The following is an 18,314-nucleotide window of genomic DNA, read 5'->3' as shown; positions in this document are numbered from 1 at the left end:
GCCCTTATGATAGTTCTTCTGGGTTGCACAGAGCAGCGTCCAGCAGATTAACCGTCAATCCCTGAAGACTCCAGAACGACCCTGGAGGTTGGCAACCTGAGTTCCGACTCCTGTGTCATTCCTTCCATCGCTAAAAACGCAGCAAACCCATACCTTCGAAACATTTCTAAACCCAGATATATGGGACAGGTTTGATAGACCACATCACCCCATTGCAACCATTTTAGGAAATTGTCACGTTTTTTACGCCGCTCTGGAGACTATGCAAACCTGTGGAGCTATAACCATTATCAAAGTGGCTCAGTGATAGTGTGCACCTGAAATGTGGATCTGTACCATGATCTCTCTGGTGTAATCAATCCAGCAGTGTTCTTATAGTCTAGGTATCCAAGCAACCTTCTGAGTAAGAAAAGGGTCATCAAATTACATAAGAGTGATTATATGTGCTCAAACCTGAAATAAATTCCACTGTTTGCTGTCACCCATAGTGTAAATTGGAAGGACAGGGTGAATGGCTTTAATACCTGGACCAGCATGAGATCTGAACTGAAGATTTTGGTGCAAATTTAAGTCTCAATGTGAAAGTTGGTATTTGGGAGAGGAGTGGTTTCATATGTGAGAGTTAGAGTTTGCTACTTGCAACTGGCCCTTTCCCTGATTGCTTTGTGTGTCTGCGTTGTATTCCAGATTATCAATTGCGTACAAATCAGTAGGAGTTCTGCTGCCCAGTGGAATTCCCATGTTTGAAAGAACACAATTTGTGAACAAAGTTATTAAAAAGAGAAGGAATCTTAACTCTGACTCCACAAGGCTTCAAGATTATGGATACTACAGAGTGAAAAGTTGAAACACAGTTCCTACCAAACAAGATAGGAAAATGTGACTTGTTATTGATGTACCATTTCTTTGTTGCTTCTGGATATGCGTTAGGTTAATTTTCATTATTGTTCCTTCACTGTTACTTGGAAACAGTCAGGTGAATGCTGCTGGGCAGGTTAATTGCTGCACCTTGCTGGATTTTCTGTCATACAGTTTAATTTCGAAAGCTACTAACGCAGAAGACCATTAAAGCAACAGTTGACGTTTTCACTGAGCTGATACAGAGGAAGGTCTGATGTCTTTGACACAAGCATAACCACTTGGGGCCATGAGGAGGTTCTGCTTCCTTTGCCTGCATGCAACTTTTGTTTCTTCCCTTCCACCCACCCCACCCCACAACCAAATCCCAAATTGCCCCTGTGCTTCCTTGCTCAAAGCTCTTTATGTTGGGATGCACCACGGGAATCAGAAGTGAAGGTCCACTTCCATGATCTCCATGTCCTCTCATTTAATTGGAGAAAAGGTCATAAATAACAGACAAAAAAGAAGCAAAGTGAAAAAAATAGAAGGGTAGATTTTCTCATCGCCTGTCTGGAGATCCATTATATTGATCAGGTTTTTGTATTCCAACATCTCAAATGCGCAAGAAGTATTCACCATCTTGCGGGCAGATACATTTACACGAGGCCACCATGACTTTTTTTGCATGACATTTCCCAACAATTCCACCAATTTAGTACCATTTCTAATACTTATCCAAACATCCAGAGTTGCTTATCACTGAGTTTTATATTTGAATGTATGTTTAAAGAGCCCAGTGAGAAGATTATCTGGTCACTTGCCATTGGCCCACTGAACATGGGAGCTGGCTGATTCCTCACGCTGTCACAACCAGCAGGAGGCCCATTTGGCACCTGGACCTTACAGGGTTAATGTGGCAAGCTGGGAGTCCCTGACCATGTTTCCTTTCGCATTTAGCAAGCTGGACGATATTGGAACCCAGAGCCTGAATAGCAGCAGCCTGAGCTTCCACTGAAACTGTCTAAAGTTATTCAATGAAGGCTCCATAACTGAGTACCAGGCCGGCTGTGTTCAGGAAAGCCAAGTCATCATGAGACCTAATCAGCAGCCCTAAAACGGTAAGGCTACAGGCCACCAACAGTAGGTGGGTTTGTTAAATTGTACTTACCTGAATGTGGATCCAGGAGGTGCAGGAGTGCTCCTGTGGAACACACATTAAAAGCACAGGTTGCTGCTGACCATAATTTTATTGCTTGCCAGCTTGTCCTGCAAGGAGAAATGGAGCCTGTTAGTATATGGCCTGCTGAAAGGTAATGAAGATATGTGTGCAAGGCTAGACTTTGTGGAAAGTGCATGAAAAGGTATCACAAGTTTAAGAAGTGAGGAGAATAATTGTGAGGATAATGTGCAGAGCGTGCAAGAAGCACCAGAGGGAGGTTGAGTGAAGTGTGCTGCTGTAATTGGAGGAGACTGATAGAGAGCAGAGGAGAGAAGGCTCATGAGGTAACAGGTCATTTAGGCCTAATCAGAGCGTAAGAGAGATGTGAATGGGAATCTTAGTAGCTCCGGTCAGTTGATTGAATTTTATCTTCCTACATTTCAGCCAGCTTCTGGGTGTTATGCTCTTTGTACTCACTGGCTCGACCACCTCAGCCTACAGGTACCAAGCTATTTGCTTTGTCACCCTCCTCCCACTAGCAGGAAACCGGGTCCCGTCTTCCAGCTGACCACCTTCACCTGAACCTCCATTGGGCTGTCTGAAGATCTTGAGGCCTTTGCAGTCATCACACTCACTGTATTCTCCACTTTCAAGCATAGAAACACACAGTACAGACAAAGTACATCTCAAGTTTAAGAGTCTCCTTTTAAATGGCAGCACAGCTTGCCCAATTATACAGCAATCCCAGTAGGCAAGCTGCCAGTAACCATCGGGAGTAGCATTTCCAGAGAGGCACAAAGCCAAATTTGGGCTGTTCCACGTCATTGGGCGGTGGCCTTGCCCACAAGACCCCATTTTGGGTGGAAGCTGAATTCCTCTGCTAGTAACCCTTGATTATTTTATTATTTAATTTATTCATTCCTCTAGTTCTTTCTTCACCACTCCCTAGTGCAAAGCTTTTGTATTTTGTTGTTTTATTTTTGCTTGCATGTAGACACTGGGGAAAAATGTAAAGCTACAAGATGCATTTTGCGCTCAGTGGCGAATAAACGACACCAGCTTTTCACTGCACCTACACTTGCCCACAGACTTCCTGTGTGATTTTTGCACTGGGACTTGCTGTAAATTAGAAAGCCAGTTTGGTGCAGTGCCCTCTATAGGGGACCTGGGAACTGTGTGAACAGGGTAAGTAACTGTGTATCTCCTCAACCAATCAGATTGAAGTGTTAATAAGCAGTGCTGAGTCTGAAACAGGAAATGTTATTGAGAATATTTAATTTAATGTCAAACCAGGTACAAAAAGCAAAATAAAGAGAGGGAAAGAAATGTAGGATTAAAAAAGAGAGATAAATGGCAGAAAGAATTTTTTAAAAACTTTTTTTTCTTAAATCTGCAACAATAATTAAACTCTGAGGGAATGAACCTCCAAATTTGTAAAAAATAAAAAAGAGCTTTTCTGGCTACAATTGAGATATATCGCATTGTTAAAAAACATACCTTTGCTAGAGTGGACAAGTCCTAATTTTTTCTGGTGTTTTTTAGTAGGTATTACAGCATTACTGAATGACAGCAACTTCACACAATTCATGTTTTCCAATGCTGTGGCTCTGGGTGAATTAAAAGTATTGTGAAGCTTTTGGATAGCAGGACAACACAGACAGCAGCTTCCTGATTTCCATGTTTAACAGCAGACCTGCTGGAGGCTGCTGCCCCAATTCCTTTATAATAATAGCGAGCACTGTTAGCTTCTCTGTTATTTTTGCAGTAACACTGGGCCCTAAACAATCAGAACCTGCATTCCTCTCCCACACAATGATGCAGGTGCCGTGAATAATACCAAACACTAGCATCCTGCTATGATCCCTCACTATCAGCCACTGGTTGGACCCCCAACCCCCTAATTCCAACCTTTCATGTGCCAGATTCAGACTCAGCCCACTAATGAAGCTGCTGGATTTTCACTTTGGTCAGCTGTCACCTGGTGCTCATTGAGTATCGGGGTAGCCCATTGACGGTATGACAATGAGTCTGAAGCTAAAAATTGTGAGGACTTCCCACTGATGGGTTTGGGCAGGTGTGTGGATACACCGCTGAGTTTCTGTCGCAAGTTTAAAATTTCCCTCTTTGTGTCTTATTAACTAGGGCAGGAAGGGGTTTAGCGGTGACTGCTAACCAATTGATGAAATTTGTTCCATTTCTTCCCCTGTTCTCGCTGGTCTACATTGGCTCCCGGTTAAGCAATGCCTCTGTTTTAAAAGTCTCATCCTTCTTTCAAATTCCTCCAATGCCTCACCCCTCCCAATCTCTCTAAATTCCTCCATTCCTAAAATCCTCTCAGATATCTGAGTTCCACTAATTCTGGCCTTTTGAAAATCCCCATTTTAATCATTCCACCTTTGGTGGTCACGCCTTCGACTGTCTGAGCCCTAAGCTCTGTATTTCCCTCTCTAAAATTCTCCATCGCTCTTTGAGTTTCCTCCTTTAAGACATTCCTTAAAACCTACATCTTTGATCAAGCCTTTGCTTATCTGCATCTGATATTCCATTATGCGGCTTGGTGTCATATTTTATTTTTAATGCCCCTGTGAAGCATCTTGGGATGTCTTATGACGTTAAAGGGGTTATATAAATACAAGTTATTCTTGTTGTTGAAAGGATCAAGTCATTGTGAAGTTTTTTACCAACAAAGCTAATTGATCTCAATAACAGCCAAGCGTAAGTCAGAATAAATTGCTGCATCGCTATATAACCCAAGGTTAATTGAATAGCTATTATGCTGTGTGCCTTTTGATCACGCCATCTTTGAAATAATACTGAGGCACTAGTAGGGCTCAAAAGAATTACAATAATGATTCAGGGACTTGGAGATTTTAAGATGGAAAGAGAGATTTTCAGAATTTAATGTATTGCTATTGGAGTAAAGATTATGAAAAGGCAGGATTCATGTGTCTGAGAGTCATGGACATGGTACTTACAAGAAGTTATTTAGTTTGCCTTTTCACAAATTAATAGCACCCGTGTAAATGGAGGCTTTTGGTGTGACATCTGAGATGAGACAGCCATTTGATGGAAGAGTCTCCAACTTAATTCAGCCACTTAAAGCCATTTATTTTAATAAGGCATTGTAGGCCCGAAAAGCCTACTGCCAACAGTCCAGTATTGACATGGAGCCTCCAGAAATAAAAGATGGATCTCCTGCTGTGAACAACCTGGGAGATAATTCACAGGTGCATTCACTACAAAAAATATATTATAAAGATTTACTTTGAACACTTTTGTTTATTAGTTGTAAAAACATTGGAGGTGGTGAAAAAACAGGCCTGTTTGACTAGATGGGATGGTTGGAAGAGGAGGTTGTATGATAATGCTTCCAGTATTACACCCATCAAGAATTTTTTTAAAATTCATTCATGAGATGTGGGTGTCAAAGGCAAAGGTGGTAGTGAGTTGCCTTCTGCTGTCCACATAGGTACACCCACAGTGCCAAGGAGTGAGTTCCAGGATTTTGACCCAACAACAATGAAGGAATGGCGATGATTTTTCCACATCAGGATGGTGTATGCCTTGGAGAGGAACTTGCAGATGATGGTGTTCTCATTTGCTTGTTGCCATTGTTATGCTAAGTGGTAGAAGTCATGGATTTTGGAGGTGCTGTTGAAGGAGCCTTGGTAAATTGCTGCTATGTTTCTTCTGGATGGTACCCACTGAAGTCACACTGAGTTGTGGTGGACAGAGTGAACTTTTAAGGAGGTGGATGGGTGCCAATCAAGTGGGCTGTTGAGCTTCTTGAGTGTTGTTGGAGCTGCACTCATCCAGGCAACTGGAGAGTATTCCATCACACTCCTGATTTGTTACTTGTAGATAGTGAACAGGCTTTGGGGAGCCAGGAGGTGAGTTACTTGCCAGAGAAGTCCCAGCCTCTGACCAGCTCTTGTAGCCACAGTATTTAGGTGGCTAGTCCAGGTCAGTTTGTGGTCAATCGTGACTGCATGTTGATGGTTACAGGATTCAGTGATGGGATTGCCGGCTGTTAAATGTCAAAAGGAGATGGGCAGCTTCTCTCTTGTTGGAGATGGCCATTATCTGGTATTTGTTTGCTGCTAACGACACTGGCAGGAATTTTCCGGCCCGCTTGGCATCGGGCATCATGGCGGGTGGGACAATATGGCGCGAAGGCCAAATATCGGTTCATCCGATGGTGTCCACAATGGCGGAACACCAATCTCGCTGGAGGCTGGAGTGAACCTGCTTTGCATCCCACTAATGGGATGCAAAGTGAGGCCCGACAGGAATCATCCCCCCACTCCAGATTTACCATTACGCTTGTGGAGCCTAGGGAGGAAGGTGTCCGAGGGGAGGAGGGAGTTAGGGTGGAGGAGGGAGTAAGGATGGAGGAGGGAGTAAGGGTGGAGGAGGGAGCAATGATGGAGAAGGGGGTATGAAGGGGGGAGTAAGGAGTGGGGGATGTCCAGGTGAACACGCAAGGGAGGGATCTGTGGAGTCAATGATTGCCTCCTGGGGAGCAAACTGAGGGTGGATGTGCTAGGAGGGAATGGTGAGTATGATGGAGGCAGAGTGAGCTGGAAGGGTGGGGGGGTCAGGGCGCATCGGTAGCAGTAGAAGGGACGATGAGGGTGGTTGGTGGGGACTCAGAAGCAGACATGGACCTTGGGGGTGGGAAGGAGGAGGTCGTAGAGGTCAATGTGTATGGGAGTGGGATTCTAAGGAAAGTAGGGAATGTGCACGTTCACCAGGACATCCTGGAAAGGCAAGGTTTCAGGTTGGTCGGTGATGGTGAGGAGGTGGAAGGTGATGCTGGGGTGGGGTCGATAGTGATGAGGAAAGGACCTGGGTGACTGGGGGAGGGGAAAGGACAGGGGAGTTGAGCAAAAGTCTAACTATCATCATCGTCGTCGAAATCGACAGTGAGCGGAGCCTCGTGTTGGACGGGCACAGGTGCTGCACGGGAGTGTGATCAGCGGGTGGGCGGAGTTGCAGGTCAGCTCAGATGGACAACTGAAAGAGAACTGAAAGAGCAGGCAGCATTGAAAATGTTAAGGCAGTAAGATGAGTGTGATAAATAAAGGCTCCGCGGGAGAGTGCTTGCACAAGGCTCCAAAAGGCCTTACCACACACACACACTTCTCCCTCCAGAATCACTCCGGCTGGTGGTCCAGCTGCTTGCAGATGAACTGCTAGCTTGGGGGTGGTGGGGGGCAGGGGGGGTGGTGGGGGGGCAATTGGAGGTGGGGGGGATGTCGGGGGGTGGTAGTGTGCAGTGGGAGGACTCGTGAAGTCTGTCAATGAAGCTGAAGGACAACATTACACATTATTCAATTAAAGTGAATATATCTTCAGATTATAAAGTGACAAAATATGTTCACCAATGCAACCACTTGTGATCAGAATTTCTTAACTTTCCTAGGCCTGCCACTTCTTCTAGGTGCTGCCCTGACATCCACAGCAGGGGTGGGGACAGCCTGTGCAGTGGTTGGCCCTGTTGCCTCTGATGACTTTGACGCTCGTCCTCTGGAGAACCGAGGCCTTGGGTGACCCAGCTTGCTCTGGCTGCCCTCCTGTGGGCCAGCTGCTCCCTCTATGGTGACAGAGGACGAGGTTGAGGGGGTCACAGGCAAAGGGGACTCGGAGGGAGCGGACAGCCTCTGAGATTCCTGAGTGGATGACCCAGAGGTGTCCAGCTGCTGCTCCTCCTCCGTTGGGGTGCCTGAAGGCCCCAGCCTAACTCCTGGAGGGGATGGAGCACCTGGAGAAACATCGAGGTGCCATGTTTCCCTCTCACATTGCCACGGGGGGAACTCGCCTATGGCCATCACAATGGAGTGCATGTCTGCGCACATCTCTGCATTCTTCTGCAATAGGGTCTCCATGGCGCCCACCATCTTTCCCTTGGAGACCTCCATACATGTACATGTGGGCACCACTTCATCAGAGAGCAGGCAGACACACTCCTCTGACTCGCATGCTACTCTGCTGAGGACTCCCAACAGCTCTGTGTGATGTTCCCCCACCTTCTGCTGACTCCCCACAATGAGTTGGAAGGCCAAATCCAGAGGCTCGTCATCTGACTCGGACCTCACAGATGCCTCTTCCCCAGGGATTCTTTGAGTGCCAGGGAGCTTTGCTGAACCTGCTTTCTCCTGCTGCAGACACATGTCTGTGCAGTGACCACCAGATTGTGAACCTGAGCCTGCTCTAGATCTAGGTCCCATTGAGATGTGTGTTTCTGCGCTGGTGGAGGGTGTGGGTAAGCGCTGTGATGGGTTTTCCAGGCTGCTTATTTCCATCTCGTCAATGGAGGAGGTGTCCTCTTGGCTCGAGGTGAGGGACTGACTGGCTGAGGGCGTTGGTCGCTTGTCAGAGCTCCCTTTGAACCAAAGATAATTAGTGCGTGGCAGCAGAGTCAAAAACAGGAGAGAGAGCACTCCCAGTTGCATTGAGAGAGGGATGATGTGGTGCTGGATCCTCAGGTGGGTGTTTGCCACTGATCTCACCGTCACTGCAGTCACGGCCCACATCCTCACCAGTCAGCGCGATGGCACACTCCTCAAAATGAGTGAGGGGCCTAATGTGGGTCACTCTACCCCCGGTCTGGGACATCTCCCTGCTGTTGTGAGCCAGTTTCTCCTGCATGAAAACAGATAGAGAGAGCAGGACGCAAGGCATTGTGTGGAATATTTCTGTAGTGACTGGAGCCATGGACAGGATGAGGTCGTAAGCTCCAGAGGATATGAGCCTGATGGAGATGCGAGGATGTGTGTGTGTGTTAGTGGTGTTGACCCTTGAGGTGTAAGACCCCTATGGATGTGTGATGGGTTTGTGAGTGTGTGAGTTGAGAGTGATGAAGTGGTTGACTTACCCTGGCAGAACGGATGAGAGCATCCATCCTCTTCCAGCACTGGATGGCTGACCTCCTCTGCGCTGACCGCCACTGCCACTGCCTCCCAGGCCAGATTGGTGACTCTGGCGGACCTCCTGCAGCCGGAGTTGGGGTAGAGAACATTGCAGCGGCCTTCCACTGTCTCCAGCAGGCACCCCAGATAGGCATCACTAAATCTGGGGACTGCCATCTTCTCTGCTATAGGGGCCACCTGTCGCCTGGAGCAGTCCTGTTCTGTAGACATGAAGCAGGAATGTGCTCTGATACGCTTTAAATATGGAGCCTGGAGTGAGGAAGCACTGAGGTCACAGCGGGGTGGGAAATTCTGAGCCAATCCGGCGTGTTTCCTGTGAATGCATTATTAATGAGGCTGGGGAGGAGACGATACAGAGCAAGGACCCGCCATTGCGGCCGACGGATAAAATAACCTTTATCCCACCCGCTACCGCACTTTGTACAAAAATCTGGGACGATTCCGCCCACTATGTGCAATATTCTACCAAACTTTACAACTACTTTTTCAGAAAGGGCCCTGAACAGATTAGACAAATCCCTGCAAAATGACTATACCCTCAACCTGTAAAAGCCTTGGAAACTCACAGAGATCATTGTCAAGGGTTGTATTCCCCCTGAGGAAAATGCCCACAGACTGTACGTTGTGGTATTTGTGAACACTGCCCATTTCCCAAACAGGAGTTGCTGTATTCACTCAGCGCACTTGCCACATCCTGGAAATATTCCCTCACCGTTCGCAGAATTAATTGCACTGGCAGCCAGTGGGAACTTTTAAATCTTTTCATTGTTAGGAGGAAGTGGAGGTTCTTACTGTACTCTTTTAACACTGAAGAAAAGAAGGTCTCTTGGAGAGTGGAGCCATGGGCATGCTTGGGCAGAACTCAGTTAATGCTACGCCTTAGTGCTGATCAGACTCAGGTCAGTGTGCACTACAATGGTCTGGAGCTGTCAGATATTGATCTCAAGTTATTTACTGCAATGTAAATGTGGTAGCAGATAGGGATTTATGCATAGAATTGTACAGGATTACAATGTACAGCACAGAAAAAAGCCATTCAGCCCTACTTGTTGATGTTTATTCTCCGACTGAAACTCCTCCCAACTTTTTCATTTAACTCTAACTGCATTACCTTCTATTTCTTTCTCCTTCATGTGTTCATCTAACTTTCCCTTCAGTGCTATTCGCCTCAGTTGTTCCTTGTGGTAGTGAGTTTACCCTCTAGAGAGATTTCTCCTAAAATCCCTTTTGGATTTATTAGTCACTGTCTTGTATTTATGGCCCCAAGTTCTGGCCTCCCCTACAAGTGGAAATATTTTCTCTTCGTCTAGCCTTTCATAATCTTTAAAGGCCTGTTTTGGGTTATTCCCCACTCTTTCCCTTTCTGAATAAAAGATCCCTCAGCCTGTTCAGTTTTTCCTGACAGGTATAACTTCAATTTTAGTGTATATCCGGTGTGGAATATAAAAAGGCGTGTAAAGTATAGGGTTGTAAAAAATCAATGGTTCCTTCTTATTCTTATTCTTATATATATAAGTCCTACAGATTCTATATATGGAGACAAATAAAACGTTTACTATTTTTTGGCTTGCATGCGTTTGATTCAAACATTCTACCAAAAAAACTTGCAAAGTATTTGACATGATGACAAGCTCTCCTGATATTTTAATTTCCTGCGAAGTTTGTGAGGACAGTGGGAGGAAGCATTCCAAAATACGCAAACATTAATTCTCATCAGATGATTTTAAAGATTTTGCAGCAAGTTGTTCAGACTGAGACAGTTCCACAACTGCCTGTTGGGGCACAGATGTTGACCTGCATGAAGAATTAAATGGATGACCTTTGAATCGGTCGTGAGGGGTTTCATCCCATTGGGTGTTAACTGTGGCAAGTGGGTACAGCCAGCCAGATACAAAACAGACCATAAACCGCAAATTCCCAATCACATAATAAAGGAGAGATCAGAGTTTCTATTGCTCTTTCAAACCAAAATATTTCGCATGCTGTAAATCTGAAATAGAAACAGAAAATGCCAGAAATACTCAGCAGACCTGGCACAATCCAGGGGTAGAGAAACAGAGTTAATGTTTCAGGTGGCTGATGAAAGATGTTGGCAGAGGGGGCAGGGTCTAAGCTTTTTCAGTGGACTCTGCAGTTACTCTTCTGGGCTCAGCAAGAAAAGTTTAAGCCTTTTTAAAACTTACCCTTCAGGCTTATTCTGATTCTGATCCTCTTGCTTACTGGGTTGGTTTGGCAGCTAAGACATTGCTGCCTCAGGCTCATGCTGAGTGAAAATTGCAGTTGGATCCTGAAGGCATCAAGAACTCATACACACATGTTGTAAAGGATCTCCACATGCCTTCTCTAGCTCTGGCCACCTGATCAGTTGAGTAGGTTTAAATTGCGGAAGGTCAATTGTCAGCGATTGCAGTGACTGAACAGTTTTTAAGTGCCCTCATGCCTGGTATCTGCTGAGTAAATAGTGTTACCATCACCTTTTCATCTTAGTTTATCTTATCTTTGTAACTAATTCTGTTTGTACAATAGATGTGCCCTGTTGTGTGATGTGCCTTATTGCTCTTGTTAAGGTGCTTGGCAGAGCAAGATTCAGCATGGGCCTGCAGAATAGCACCACCCACGGTCTGATACATAGAGTCACACTCTGAGAGAACAGTCTAGAGGGAACACTCTGGAATCAGCCTGCATGGAGGTAACAGCACCATGCATGACAGTAACCTGGGATGTGTAAATAGCTAAAAGTTAACAATAAAGGGTTCATTTTTAAATATACAAGTCTCAAGATCTTATCACGGAGACATCTAAAGAACCCACATTACAACATGCCCTACACTACATCTGAAAATGTGAATATCTAGCTACATCCTTCTCATAAATATCAAAATGGTGACCTGAATGTTAGAGAGCTATTGATGCCATTAGATGAAGAGGATAAGAAGAGGCTCATGTGCAGCATCAACACCAACATGGGCTTACTGAGTCAAATGGCATGTTTCCACACTGTAAATACTTTGTAATACTCATATATATGTGATCAGCACAAAAACAGTCCTCAGTCCTCATTTTTTGCCCTAGGTGGTGACGCGGAAATATTTTGTATATTGCAAACTTCTCATCATTGGGTTACTTCCCTTGACTGAGACTATGCACCATTCAAGATGAACAGATTGCGCTTGAAACCCAGCTACCAGAGAGGACCTGACCAAAAATAGGGTTGCTGATCATCCAGGTTTGTCCTCTCCAGGAGTTTCCAGGAATTGAAGATTAATCGCCAGGATGCAGCTGCAAGCAATGCAGGAGAAATATCATCAAAGCTTTAAACAAAATGGTGCTTTTGCTAATTTTCTTTGAACTCTTTCATTTACCAGTTGTAAAGATATTGGAGATGGAGGATTAGAGGATATTTAATTGACAATCAATCTAATTGGATAACAGAGAGTTTGTTCCCTTTCCAATTGGCGTAGGCAGGTGGACCAATGGCGGGAGTCTGGGACTGGAAGTCATGTGATGAACTCTGCTGCATGTGTCTTAACTCAAACCAAGTTAGTGAGAGTCAGAATGGGTCAGTTCAAAAAATTTTACAATCCCCCACCAGCGGGTTTGCAGGCACTGGGAGGGCCGTAAAAAACCTCAAATGGGGTAGTCCCAGCAATGGCCACAACTGCTTCTGCTGGTTCTGGGACTACAGGGCCACCAGTCAACCAGATTGGCTAGCAGCTCTCTGAGATGGGTGGCCTCCCAAGTGAGGGGAATGGTAGTCCCATCTCCAGCCAATTAACTTTCCTTGGAGCATTAAACAGCTGCGGGATAGCTAGTATCGGCAGGCATGTGTTCCCCTCTGACTCATCCTGGCCATGGTGTCCAAGGAAACCAGGCAAGTGATTGGTGAGTATTTCACCTTTTCGCTCTCTAAATTTGGGTATTCATTTAAACTAAGAGCTGGGAAATTAAAAATTTCAATAGGGGTAAGTTTATTCATTCATGGGATGTGGGCGTCACTGGCTAGGCCAGCATTTATTGCCCATCCCTAATTGCCCTTGTTCAGAGGGCATTTAAGAGTCAATCACATTGCTGTGGGTCTGGAGTCACATGTAGGCCAGACCAGGTAAGTGCAGCAGATTTCCTTCCCTAAAGGACATTAATGAACCAGATGGGTTTTTAAAACAGTCGGCAATGGTTTCATGGTCGTCATTAGACTTTTAATTCCAGATATTTATTGAATTTAAATTCCACCATCTGCTGTAGCAGGATTCAAACCCAGGTGCCCAGAGCATTACCCTAGGTCCCTGGATTCCTAATCCAGCAACAATATCACTACACCATCGCCTCTTCTAAGTACAACAGTAAGTGCATTAATTGGATCTGTGTTAATACTGCTCAGGCATTAATTAAAATTTGTGGTTTAAACAAAGTAGTAACTGGGTTCTAAAAAAGGGAATAGAGATTATTAGATCAAGGATGGGTAGCTGAGACCTGTTGCTTGCAATTCCAGAGCCACATGAGGGGAAATGTTTTGCAACATTTTAAAGTTCTTTGTTTTTAATTTTTTTAATCTTCATCTCCCTGAGGCAGCTCTGAGCCTCGGGGAGCTTTTCCTGCGTTGCATCTGCAAAGTTCCCCACTCGCCCTCCTTCCCCCACCCCCAACCCAACACAGGCAGTGCTGAGCACTGCAGTGCGCCCTTCATGCTGGGTGGGCCTTAATTGGCCCGCCAGTGTGAAATCGCGGTCAGACCCCGATCGCAGACGGCGGTCGGTTTCTTGACCGCTCTCACCCGCCCCCGTCCGCCGAGCCTGCCTGACAAGGGCAAAGTCCCGGCCTTAGTTAAGAGCAATCATATCACAAGTTATAATTAGCAAAGGAAAAGAGCAAGGAACAATCTAAAGTAGAACTTCAAAATTGGAAGAGGGTCGGTTTCAATGAGATGAGAGGGGATCGAGCCAGGGTAAAATGGAATCAATGGTGGGCAAGAAAAGCTGTAATTGAACAATGGATGAACTTTAAGGAGGAGATGTGTCGGATATAGGTTAGGTACATTCCAGCAAGGGTGAAAGACAAGGAAACCAAAGCCAGGGCTCCTTAGATGACAAGGGTGATAGAGAATATGATGAAGCAAAAAAAAAGAGGGTGTATGAAGCATATCAGGTGAATTCTTCAAATGGGAACCAGGCCAAATACAATAGATTGAGAGGGAAAGTAAGGAGGAAAATGAGACCGGCAAAAAGAGAATATGAGAATAGAATGGCAGTTAATGTAACAGGGAACCAAAAAATCTTCTACCGGAATGTAAATAGTAATAGGTGAGGTGGGTCCCATTAGGGACAAAGAGAGTGATATATGCTTAGAGGCACAGGGCAAGGCTAGAAAAGCTTCTGAGTACTTTGTATTGGTGTTTATCAAGGAAGAGGATACTGACAAAATATTTATAGACCCAGAGATGGTGGACATCATGGATGGCGTGAAAATTGGTAGGAAGGGTGTACTTGAAAGGCTGGCAATGCCTAGAGTAGATAATTCACCTGGCCTGGTTGGCTTACATTGTAGATTGCTAAAGAAAGTTGGGGTGGAAATAGTGGAAGGACTTGCCATAATTTTCCAATCTTCCCTAGATACAAGAGGAGATGCCAGAGGATTGAAGAGTGGCAAATGTGACACCCTTTTTCAAGAAAGGCTGCAGGACATTCCTAGTAATTACAGGGGTAAATAAATTCACGATAGGGATAAGAGCAGTGGAATGAGACTGATTGGATTGTTCCACATGGTCTCAATGTGCCGTAATGACTCTGATATAACACACATGCCATCACACCAGCAAATATACTGTGTACTAGGGCACCCTAGCGACACTAACAATAACATATCACCAACATATTAATGAAAATGTGGAATGTATAACGCCGTCAGCAAAACATTAAATAAAACAATAAACTATATTATTCTCTAAGTAATATGTTAACAAAAAGTGAGTAATATAGCAACTCAGCAGCATGTTAACAAAAATACAGAAGAGCATAACACTCCAAGAACACATTGACCAGTACAGCAAATAATAAATAAGCAAAAACACCTTCCTTCATCAAACCAGTAAACACTGTAATAGGTACAGGATCATTAAATGAGTGTAGTTATACCAGATTAGGCAGATTAGATAACAGAGATGTGCAAGATACTTGAAGAGACAGACTCATTCCACTCTTAAATATTTAACAATTGCATTTATTATAAGCAGCTAAACAATGGCTGATGCTACTTAGTCATAGAAAGTGCACTTATGTTTTCCATTAGTTTTGATTCATCTTGTAAAGCCCTGGATCAAAAGAACTTTTTGAAATGTGTGAGTCCAACTCATGACAGCTAGTGAGGTAATAGTAATTTGAAATCAGTAACCCATCCATCTTTGAGTTATAATTTTTACATCAGCGAATATCAAAACTTTCACAACTCGGTTCACATGTTATGCAGAAGCTTCTAAATTCACCTCTCCGGCTACTGTTCATTGCTATAAGTTAAGATTTACAAATCTCAGAGTTACTAGTTAGACTCAAATGAATCACAACTTATATCAAGTCGCATTAATTGGTATTGTTAAGGGCTATTTAATGCAGTTAACCTGTAAATGTTTCTGTTTTCACCATTCAAAGCATGAGCTGAACATGCCCAATCTGTGCAGCCAGCTCAACTTCAGAGAAACTCCTGGTTCCTTGAGTAATTGGTCAGTGCCCATTTTATATCAGGTTGGCTGTACTGGAGGAGAGCTCCCTTGGCCTCGCCTCTGTATTGCCCGTTGATATGACATAAACACTTGGGACCCTTCTGTTCGGGGAGCTGGCCACTATATGGGGACAGAATTTGAAAGTTAAACTGTAGACCAGGAATGAAAGGAGGACAATGGAGCCAGCTAAAGTGATAGCAACACCTGCAATTAACATGTCACTCCAGGATCTAACAGGATAAGGGTCAGAATTGGCCAGGATTATCAATACGTAACCAGAGACTACTGTTACCAACCCAGCGACTAAAATAATCAGATAATCAATCAACCCCCCACTCCTTAACTTGTCAATCTGGGTCCGGTTCCTCATGCAGTTCATATCCTGGATAGCAGAGCTCAGCAGCTGTTTTAAGAGGATAGCTAGGGCTAAAAGGCACAGGACAGTCCCTACTCCCAGCCTCCATTCGCTCGATTTACCAGTAGCTGTGGATAATAAAACAATTCCTCCCAACCCAGTTCCTAGGATCAGGATCACAGCCACAGAGTAGCACAGGATGGATCTTTTAAAATCTTGGAACCACCACAATTCCACCTGATCCTCCAGGATACTGTGCTGGATTCGGGAAGGATTTGCTGGGAAACGGCCAGACATGATCTCAGAAAGCTCAGGCATTTGGGAGAAGAAAAAAATGCCCGCAAATAGCCAAAAGGGGAAAAAAAAAAAAATTTTTTTCGAGGCTTGGCTCAATAAGATATTAAATAAGCAAGCAATACATCTCAAATGGTCCTGGAGAATGGGTTTCCTGTGACAGAAATCGTCAATGCTGCCTAGACTCACAAAGACGTGCAAGCATGAGATTAAGAGACTTCTCAAATTGTAGGTTTACCCGGGCAGCAATCTCAGGAATTAAATACTTTACGCTAAAGTAAGCCCTTCGCTGGTAGATATTCTAAATCCCAGCCATAACATATTTTGATTTCAGCACAATCTTTCTCATTCAACCTCCCCAGGAGTTCCTTAGTATCGCGGAATAAAACAGTCCTGGACTACATGTCCAACTATTATTTTGTTGTTTTTTGGGGAGCCGAGGGTGCCCTTCGGAATATACACTGAAAATCTGCCGCCGTTTACCGTACAGTCACACAGAACATGGTTCCAATGGTTCACAGGTCCGAGGCTATCCTGTAAGATCAATCAGCCAGTGTCTTGCGGGCGCACACTTCCTTATTTCTTTATCTCGGTCTTTCTTCTTTCAACAGTTGCCGTTGTTTATTTCCCATCTCAGACCGATGTTCGCGAAAGCTGCAGGTTCGGTCATTTACTGAGCCTGGAAGTTTCCCAGGAGAAACACTGTGCATGAAGTGAGACTCTCAGGCTGCTGATCGGAGCTGCTCTTAGTGCCTTCTGCAGTTCAGTGCTGCCCTTCGAGTTCAATCCAGCTCAAGTCTTAACACTTTGTCGATCACAAATAACTTGGTTGAGGTGGCGTCGACATTTCACACTGGGTGCATGTCTTAGGAGAGCGTTAATGTCTAATATGGATTTTAACTATTAAACAGCTGTTTTGAAGCAAAAAAAAATCAGGTGTGGAATTTGTACAGATCCGGCACGGGTGGGTTTTAATGCACTCACTCCGGATCCAAAGAGCATTTGCAGTTTATTAGCAGAATCAATTGTCAGTGCAAAGTCTGCAAGCTTCTTCTGGCTTGTTCTGCTCCAGTCATGTGCAGTCTGGACTGGATGTACTTTCTATCATATTCCCCTGATCACTTCCAGCTTCTCAGGAGGCTGAAGGTGTTTAATTTCCAGGTCTCAATCGGATCAATTACTCTGGTCTCCAAACAGGTAGTCATCGGTCTAGCCTTTATTGTGGTTGCTTTCGCCAGAGGAAAGGTGTCACCACCTGGGAGGGTAGAGTAAATCCATCGTCGCTACTCGCCGTGCAGTTCGGTGGGTTTTTTTCCAGGACCTTGTGGCTTGTTCGTGCTGTTTTCTTGGCTCAGGTAAATCTCCTGTGATCAGCTTCTGACTCCGCCCTCCTCGGCTGTCAGGAAGCTTCTGGTTTCTGTTCTTTTAAGACCGTGTCTCTGGTCAGGCTCTGCTTTATGTTCACTCCAGCTCCAGCTCGGCCTCAGCTCTGGGTCGTCACTGGGCGAGCTTACCCACCTGAAACTTCCTTGGTGAGTCTGTGGCCCAGATTCACTTTTCACGGCGTACTTCAACCTTTCACCTGGAATTTCGACTTAAGGCGGAACTTCAGGAAACATGTCGAACCTTCTAAAATACTTTGTTTGAAGATCACAGAACCACAAGGATATAAAATGAAATAGGCTGCCATTTCAAATGGGTTTGATTTCCAACAGCAACTATATAAAATGGCAATCTAATCTCAGATGGAGCATTTTAAGGACAAAACGAATACAACTGTTTAAACAGTAACAAAGAAACACAATGTACCACATAACAGCCTAGTGTTTCTTCCTAAATCAAATAAAACATTAACAGCACTGGCCAGGCCCCTGATCAGATCACACACTCGTTCTTTGTTTCCTCACTGCCATGAGCTTCACTTGGTTTAAATATTATACTTTGTATCTGACCACTGGCCTAAGTGCAGCAAACAGACCCTTTCTGTAGTAACTGTGCAGCTGGAGATGTCGGTGTCGGTGTTGC

The 18,314-nt window shown here is 44.8% G+C and overlaps 2 protein-coding genes across 2 annotated transcripts in view; one reads left to right on the top strand and one right to left on the bottom strand.

The window, feature by feature from the left end:
• Positions 1–3,070, top strand: part of LOC144692250 (AP-1 complex subunit mu-1-like) — a 46,650-nt gene extending 43,580 nt beyond the window's left edge. Inside the window, exon 12 of the mRNA XM_078560847.1 lies at positions 688–3,070. Within this exon, the coding sequence (XP_078416973.1) occupies positions 688–713 (26 nt within the window). The 3' untranslated portion in view covers positions 714–3,070. The remainder of the gene's footprint in view (positions 1–687) is intronic.
• An 11,825-nt stretch (positions 3,071–14,895) lies between these two features.
• Positions 14,896–17,088, bottom strand: LOC144692252 (transmembrane protein 125-like). The gene has a single exon (XM_078560850.1). The coding sequence runs from the start codon at positions 16,311–16,313 to the stop codon at positions 15,654–15,656; it is 660 nt and encodes a 219-aa protein (XP_078416976.1). The 5' UTR covers positions 16,314–17,088; the 3' UTR covers positions 14,896–15,653.
• Positions 17,089–18,314: the final 1,226 nt, after the last annotated feature.

This window comes from Cetorhinus maximus, chromosome 17, assembly GCF_964194155.1.
Source record: "Cetorhinus maximus chromosome 17, sCetMax3.hap1.1, whole genome shotgun sequence".
In the NCBI taxonomy this organism is placed as follows: Eukaryota; Metazoa; Chordata; class Chondrichthyes; order Lamniformes; family Cetorhinidae; genus Cetorhinus; species Cetorhinus maximus.
The sequence above is the reverse complement of the archived record's forward strand: the minus strand, read 5'-3'. Positions and strand labels throughout refer to the sequence as shown.